Here is an 8,829-nt window from a genome sequence, read left to right as displayed (position 1 = left end):
AAGTTAGAGAAATCACTCTAATTTGTCACTGACTAATCATTTAAACGTGCTTCTAAATTGTAATATTCCATACCCTTGTTCTTGTGGGGCGAAGGCGTTTTATATCCTCATCAATCGCTAGTTTGCTGTCCGTATCCTGCTTGGATTTACTGTCTTTCGGTTCGTTATTGTCCGTCTGCTCCACTTCAAGTGGTTTTGGCTCCTCCTCAATTATTAAAATTGTGTCATTTCGGAAAGCTTTCTGTTGAGCTTGAAACATAGGGATGTGGCACGATATGTGGTCATATTGGGTGTGCAAAATTCGCACGGCAATGTCACACATAGCCAGGGGGCGAGGGAGTTCAAATTCTACATGGTTGTTGACAAAGTCATAGCCCTTGAATCTGCAATAGAATTATATTCAATGATGCATCATGTCATTATCTAGTAACCTTAGTTAGTTTACAGATACAGAGATACAGCGCGGGAATAGGCCCTTCGGCCCACCGAACAGCAATCCCCGCACACTTACACAAACGAGGGACTATTTACAATTATGCCAAGCCAAGTTACCAACAAACGTGTACGTCTACGGAGTGGGGGAGGAAACCGGTGATCCCGGAGAAAACCCATGCGGGGGTTTGTGCAGACACCGTACAGACAGCACCCGTAGTCAGGATCAAACCTGGGTCTCTGGTGCTGTAAGGCAGCAACTCCACCGCTGTGCCACCGTGCCGCCCCTTGTAGCATATTAATACGCTAACATTATACTAACAAGCTATCGTGTGCAGTTCTGCTTGCTCCATTACATGAAGGACTCAGGAGCTTTGGAGATGGTGTAGATGAGGTTTACCAGAATGCTGCCTGGAAGTGGAGACTTTGGACCGGGTGCTAAAGAGGTTTGCTTCAACGCTACCTAGATTAGAGGCTATTAACTAGAAGAAGGTGTTGAATCTTTTACTTGGAGTGTTGGAAGCTGAGGGCAGACCTGTTGGAAGTGTATAAAATTATGTGTATAAAGTTAAAGGATAAGGGGGAAATCCTTTAGGACCGAGATGAGAAAAACATTTTTCACACAGAGAGTGGTGAATCTCTGGAACTCTCTGCCACAGAAGGTAGTTGAGGCCAGTTCATTGGCTATATTTAAGAGGGAGTTAGATGTGGCCCTTGTGGCGAAAGGGATCAGGGGGTATGGAGAGAAGGCAGGTACAGGATACTGAGTTGGATGATCAGCCATGATCATATTGAATGGCGGTGCAGGCTCGAAGGGCCGAATGGCCTACTCCTGCACCTATTTTCTATGTTTCTATGACAGCCATAGATAGTGTACACAATCAGAACCCTTTTCCCTAGGGTAGAAAGGTCAAAGGCTAGAGGGCATGGCTATAAGGTGAGAGGGACAAAGTTTAAAGGACATGTGCGAGGCAGGTATATTTACACCAAGAGTGGTAGGTGCCTAGAATGCACTGCCAGGAGCGGAAGTACAGGCGGATAGGGTTTAGTATTTAAGAGATAGGCACATGGACATGTAGGGAATGGAGGGATATGGATAACATACAGATAGAGGGGTTTAACTTGGCATCATGGTCGGCATGGATATTGTGTGCTGAAGAGCCTGTTCCTATACCTCACTGTTCTATGTTCCACGTTCTAGCGAAGTGAATAAATGCATCAATATCTCAAGTGGCCGATAAGATTAGATGTGTAGGAAAGAACTACAGATGCTGGTTTAAACCGTAGATACTGGAGTAAATACTGGAGTAACTCAGCGGGCCAGAGAGCATCTCTGGGGAAAAGGAATAGGTGACTTTTCAGGTCGGGACCATTTTCAGACTGAGAGTCAGGGGAAAGGGAAAGGAGAGATATAGACAGTGATGTAGAGCAGATGAATGAAAACTATGCAAAGAAGTAACGATGATAAAGATGAATGAAAACTATGCAAAGAAGTAACGATGAAAAAGGAAACCGGCCATTCTTTGCTGTGGCCTCTATGAGAATGAGTACAGACAATGAGACTCAGCAAGACGACTTTGAAGCTTGTGCAATGGGTGGGAGAGGGAAGGAGGGGATGCAAGAGTTGATGCATGCTGCACCTCAGCTGCTGAAAAATATTAGCTTTTGTGTTTACATCATTGCAATATTCTCACTTAGTTATGATCTGGAAACACAAAACAATAAAGCAGGAAAGATGCTTCAGAAGGAACTGCAGATGCTGGTTTGCACCGAAGATAGACATAAAATGCTGAATTAACTCAGCAGGACAGGCAGCATCTCTGGAGAGAAGGAATGGGTGATCATTGGATTCAACCATCTGCTTACTTACCTGGGATTTTTGTTGAAGTTTGCCCACAAACAGAGAGTGACATTCTCATCATTCACGACTTCCTGCATGTTTCCAGTCTCAATATCCACAAGATCAATTGCTTTCTGAAAATAAATTTTAATTTATTTCCTGAAAAATGCCTCTGAAACAAGCAACGACGAAACGCAACTTAGAATTGCGTGTGCTTAGAAATGTGTCTGTCAAATGCTCTCATAGAGTTAAGGGGCTGTCCCACTGTACAAGCTAATTCAAGAGTTCTCCCAAGTTTCCCCTGATTCGAACTCGGAGAATTACGGGAGTAGCCGTTCGTAGGTACTCGGGGCTCTCGTGGACATTTTTCAACATGTTGAAAAATCTTCACGAGTCTTTACGAGCTTACCGCGTTTCCCGAGTACCTGCCGTTAGCATTACGAACCGCTAAGAAATGTCCCGAGCTCCGACGTACCTGCTACGTACATTCTACGTGCTTACCACGAGTTAGGTTTTTTTTTTAAACTCGGGAGAGCTCTTGAATTACCTCGTACAGTGGGACAGGCCCTTTATAGAGACATACAGCATGGAAACAGGCCCTTTGGCCCAACTCATCCAAGATGCCCCATCTAAGGTGTCCCCATCCACCTGTTCCATATCCTTCGTAACCTTTCCAATCTCATTGACAAAATAATGAACATCAAACTTCAGCACAGAAAATCTTAGTCATAGTGTCATAGTACAGCACAGAAACAGGCCTTTTGGCCCACATTGCCCATGCTGACCAAGGTGTCCCATCTAAATTAGTCCCACCTGCCCACGTTTGGCCCATATATTCTTCGAAACCTTTCCTATGGATGTACCTGTCCAAATATTTTTTAAATGTTGCTATAGTCCCTGCCTCAGCTATGTTCATCTGGCAGCTCGTTCCATATACCCACCATATACCCACCACGCTCTGTGTGAAAATGTTGCTCCTCAGGTTCCTCTTAAATCTTTCCCCTCTCACCTTAAACCGGCGTCCTCTGCTTCTTGCTTCCCCTGCTCTGGGTAAAAGACTCTGTGCATTCACCCTGTCTATCGCCTTGGTGATGTTATAAACATATATTTATTTTCCTTGCCTTCACCTTAATCTCCACCTTGCTTGGTCAGTGTCAAAAGGCGACCTTCAACAAGTGGAGGTGCAGTGTTGTGCTAGTTCAGTGTGGGAACACTTCAAAGCCAAAATAAAAATGCCAGTGGCCCACCGATTCTGCATCGACCAGCAATACCCTCAAACTAACACTATCCTACGCACACTGCGGATAATTTACAATTTTTACCAAGCCAATGATACTAAGCCGATTAGCCTACAAACCAGCACGTCTTTGGAGTGTGGGAGGAAACCGAATCACCCAGAGAAAACCCATGATGGATGCACAAACTTCGTACAGACAGCACCCTTAGTCAGGATCGAACACGGGTCGCTGGGACTCTACCGCTGCGCCACCGTGCTGCCCTTGGTGAGTGGTGGCAGAAATAGTGCATAGACCTTCAAATGGGGATCATAGACACTGAGCAGCTCTCTCAAGGTTAGGGGGTGGGGGGGGGGGGGGGGGTTGGCCCACATGGAATGCCCTAATCTTCCTTCATATCAACTCAACTGATCAATCGACGATGTGGTCATAATAACTTGCGGCGAGAGGCAGACTGTGCAACATTTTTTTGTCTATCCACTGCTCAAGAAAGGGCCGTGTGCATTTTGAGATCTGCAACGATTTAGACGGGTTTTTGTAACAATCTGGCATTTTTGCGGTCATCATTGCTAATGGCTAAGTTTTGAAAGAAAAAGATAGATAATTGACTGAATTTAAATTCTGTAGCTGCATCGGTCAGATTTGAACTAGAATCCTTGAATTAGTCATAGTCACACAGCACAGAAACAGGCCCTTCCACCCAACATGTCCTTGCCAACACAAGATGCCCCATGTACGCTATTCCCACCTGCCCACGTTTGGCCCATATCACTCTAAAACTTTTCTAGGACCTAGCCGGTCCTTGAATTGTTAGTCCATGCTTCTCAATCACTGGGCTGGTTACTTAACCAGTACACCACCACCACCACATACTTAATTAATATAAGCAGGGAATACTCCATCTAAAAAGAAGATACTAAGTGCTGTAGTAACTCCTGTAGGGTGGCATGGTGGCGCAGCAGTTGAGATGCTGCCTTACAGCGCCAGAGAGCTGGGTTCGATCCTGACTACAGGTGCTGTAGTTCTCCCCGTGACTGCGTGGGTTTTCCATGGAAGCCCAGGTTTCCTTCCAAAGACGTACAGGTTTATAGGCTAATCGGCCTGGTATCATTGTAAATTGTCCCTTGGGTGTGTAGGATAGTGTTAATGTGCGGGGATCGCTGATGTACGCGGACTCAGTGGGCCGAAGGACCAGTTGCTACGATGTATGTCTAAACTAACCTAAACTAAACTCAACAGGTCAGGCAGCATATCAGCGGGTCAGGCAGCATAGATCTGAAGGAGGGTCTCAACCTGAAACGTCACCTTTCCTTGCTCTCCAGAGATGCTGCCCGACCCGCTGAGTTACTCCAGCACTCTGTGTCTTTTCTTGTAAAGCAGTAACTGCAGTTCCTTGATTCTACAATACTGAACGTACATTTTGGCGCAGTGATTTGATGGTACACACTAACCTGCAGGAGGATGTCTGTAGCTTTGTCATTGATGTTGGAGAGGAGTTCCTGCAGCTTCCAAGTGGTATGTAGGTACTGAGCTGCAGTTGCCTCAGGCAACTCGTCAGACGGGGTGCCACTTAATAACATTTGCAATTCATCTAAAAGCTGCAAGAAGAAAAAATATCGGAGAGTCTTTTTCCGTAATGTAACACTCAGAACACAAATTAAATGCCTTCAATGTTAAAAAAAAAGCTCAAAATTTAAGAATAAGGAGTAAGCTATTTAGAACAGAGACGAGGAAACACTTTTTCTCACATAGAGTGGTGAGTCTGTGGAATTCTCTGCCTCAGAGGGCGGTTGAGGCAGGTCCTCTGGATGCTTTCAAGAGAGAGCTAGTTAGGGCTCTTAAAAATAGCGGAATCAGGGGATATGGGGAGAAGGCAGGAACGGGGTACTGATTGGGGATGATCAGCCATGATCACATTGAATGGCGGTGCTGGCTCGAAGGGCCAAATTACCTACTCCTGCACCTATTGTCTATTGTCTATTATGTAAGAAAGAAACTTAGAAAGGTCGAATTCAGATTAATATTGTAATTTTAAAAAACAGAACAATATGCAATTATGCCCTTGTTCAGTTCCCATTGTACCACTCGAAAAATTCAATTGACGTTTCTCGTTGGGATATATGTTGACACATCTTATGTATTCATATTAGACACAAAGTGCTGGAGTAACTCTGCGGCTTTAGGCAGCATCTCTGGAGAAAAGGAATAGGCGATATTTCGGTCGAGACCCTTCTTTTGACCGTATGAATATATGTTGTTATTGTAGGGTGTGCACCTATTTACTATATGCCTATTAATGCTTTTACAGCACATTGTGTCTTGTTTTGTACACTGAGTTATTCCAGCACTTTGTGTCATTGTTTGTTAATCAGCATCTGCACATCTGGGCAGCACAGTGGCACAGCGGCAGAGTTGCTGCCTTACAACGTAAAAGACCCGGGTAAAATCCTGACTACGGATGCATGCCTGTACGGAGTTTGTATGTTCACCCTGTGACCAGGTGGGTTTTCTCTGGGTGCTCCGTTTTCTTCCAACATTCCAAAGACAGAGGTTTGTAGGTTAATTGGCTTTGGTAAAATTGTAAATTGTCCCTAATGTGTGTAGGATAGTGCCTTTGTGCAGGGTGATCACAGGTCATTGCGGAATCGGTGGGACTAAGGACCTGTTTCTGTGTTGTATCTCTAAAGTCCAAAGTAAAGTCTAAAGGGCCTGTCCCACTTGGCGATTTTTTCGGCGACTACCGGCGTCATTGACTGACGTATCAGGGTCGCTGAAAGATTTTGAACATATAGGCTTAAATATATACCACATTATGGCAGATATTTCTGTTGAGGTCAATTGACTAATTATCCCTTAGAAAGTACTTGCATTGGGAGCTTCCAAGGTGATCTTGATGGTATAACTAATAGAGTGGGGAGCGTCAGACGAGACACTATGAGTAACACAGCCAATATTGGGGATTGCAAGGAAGAGGGCAGAGATGGGGCCACAATGGTGCAGCTGGTAGGGCCGTTGCCTCACACCAGCGCAAACCCAGGTTCAATTCTCCTCTTGAGTGCTGTCCGTGTGGAGTTTGCATGTTCTCCCCGTGAATGCGTGGTTTTCCACCAGGTGCTCCAGTTTCCACTCTCTTCCCTAAGACGTTGGGGTGATAGGTTAATTGATCCCAGTGTGTAGATGAGTGGTTGTGGGAGAGCTGGTGCGATGGTGGCAGTGGGGGTTGCAAGAATTGGAATTAATGTAGGATTAGTATAAGTGGATGGTTGATGGGTGGGTGGTTGTGGATACGGTGGGCTGAAGGGCCTGTTTCCGTGCCCTATTTATCCCTGGCTCTAAATGCTCATATACAAAGACCTTCCCCTCTTGGAGCCCAGAATGACCTTTCTACATATCTCAATCTCACCACAGGGCAACCTCTGTGTAGGATCAGGCTTACCAAGGCAACTGGCACAGTGATATATGACATTCTATTGTCCGAGCCCCAACATGCACACTTCAACCCCTCAGCAATACTTAGACTGCTCTAACAATAGAGGTCAAGGTTAATGTCACTCCTTTCCTCCAGCCTTAAGGGCCTGTCCCACCAGCATGCGATGGCATGCGTCTAGCGCGACCAAATGTGGTCGCTTGAGGTGTACGGCCTCGCGAGGCCGGTCCCACTTCGATCGGCGGAGGCGTATGGAGTTGTGCGTGGCCGGTCCCGACATCGCGCGGGGCTCCAGAAATCTTGCACTGTCCGAAAATTCCGCGCGCCAACGGCCTGTCGGCCCGCAGGCGCATTGAGGGCGTATGCAGCGTCTCGACGGGCGTACGCAGCGTCTTGACGTCGTACGCAGCATCTTGACGTCGTACGCCACGTCTTGATGGCGTACGTCTAGCACGTGGCGTAGCGCGATGACGTCACAGCCCGGCGTGCCGGTGCGTGATGACGTCACCGCCATGCGACGTCCAAATATAATCGGCCCGCCTCCTGCCCAGCTAATTGGTGAGTATGATGTCGGTTCCAACCCCGCACAACTCCATACGCCTCCGCGGTTCGGATTGGAACCGGCCCCGCGCGGCCGTACGCCTCAAGCGACCACGTTTGGTCGCGTTAGAGTATGCAATCACATTATGGTGGGACAGGCCCTTTAAGGATTATTTTCGGGTAGCCACCATCAATAAAGGTTATGTCTCACAGTCTGCAACTCCCTGCAGCATCAGGGAGGGCATAACGTTTCACTATCCAAGGAGAGGTGACATTTCTGATTGATTAATGAAAAGAAACAGGCCTTTCTGCCCAGCAAGTATACGCCGATCGCTGATCACCTGTTCGCACTAGGCAAAAGTGCTGGAGAAACTCCGCGGGTGCAGCAGCATCTATGGAGCGAAGGAAATAGGCAACGTTGCCTATTTCTTTCGCTCCATAGATGCTGCTGCACCCGCTGAGTTTCTCCAGCACTTTTGTCTACCTTCGATTTTCCAGCATCCGCAGTTCCTTCTTAAAACACCTGTTCGCACCTGGGCCTCCTCCATGGTCAGAGTAAGCACCACCGGAAATTGGAGGAGCAGCACCTCATATTCCGCTTGGGCAGTCTGTACCCTAGCGGCATAAACATTGAATTCTCCAATTTCAGGTAGCCCTTGCTGTCTCCTCCCCTCGGGCTTCTCCTCTTCATTTTTCCTTTCTTCTTCCCGTCCCCCCCCCCCCCCCACCCTACATCAGTCTGAAGAAGGGTTTCGGCCCGAAACGTTGCCTATTTCCTTCGCTCCATAGATGCTGCTGCACCCGCTGAGTTTCACCAGCTCTTTTGTCTACCTTCAAAGTCAGCTGCAGAAGGTTCCCCCAGGACACAGAGGCGGTCGGGCGAGATCACGGGCCTGCAGGCTTCCTGGATCGGGAGCACTCCGGGAATTCCAACCTGTGGACTGGACTTTGGAATGTGTGTGTTTTCTGGGGTGTTTTTTGGTTGAAAAGTTGTTCAGACTTACCCCTAATATTATTCTACCACATTTAAGCAACGCATTTATGTCTGTATTTGGATCTTTTCTGGCGAGATTAATGAAGGTATTGATCTCCTGGGGAATCGTTGGATCAGGGGTTCCATCACATTTCATGTAACGTTGCCACTGAAGGAGTAAAATCAGACATGTTATTTATTTCAGCCTTAAAACAAAACTGAAATATTAATAATCACAGCTCAAACTGCAGTGTTGTCAAATGGAATGAAATAAAATGCATCTAGCTTCAAATTATATTCTGAACAGAACACAGAACAGTATAGGTAGACAAAAGTGCTGGAGAAACTCAGCGGGTGCAGCAGTATCTATGGAGCGAAAGAA

General features: G+C 46.6%; 1 protein-coding gene across 1 annotated transcript in view; it reads right to left on the bottom strand.

The window, feature by feature from the left end:
- Positions 1-8,829, bottom strand: part of dnai7 (dynein axonemal intermediate chain 7) — a 51,615-nt gene that overhangs the window by 31,727 nt on the left and 11,059 nt on the right. Inside the window, exons 5-8 of the mRNA XM_033039442.1 lie at positions 8,479-8,616; positions 4,959-5,105; positions 2,303-2,406; positions 74-383 (exon numbers count right to left, since the gene is read on the bottom strand). Of these exons, the coding sequence (XP_032895333.1) occupies positions 74-383; positions 2,303-2,406; positions 4,959-5,105; positions 8,479-8,616 (699 nt within the window). The remainder of the gene's footprint in view (positions 1-73; positions 384-2,302; positions 2,407-4,958; positions 5,106-8,478; positions 8,617-8,829) is intronic.

The sequence above is a fragment of the Amblyraja radiata genome, chromosome 21 (assembly GCF_010909765.2).
Source record: "Amblyraja radiata isolate CabotCenter1 chromosome 21, sAmbRad1.1.pri, whole genome shotgun sequence".
Taxonomy (NCBI): Eukaryota; Metazoa; Chordata; class Chondrichthyes; order Rajiformes; family Rajidae; genus Amblyraja; species Amblyraja radiata.
This window is presented reverse-complemented; position numbering and strand designations above follow the sequence as displayed.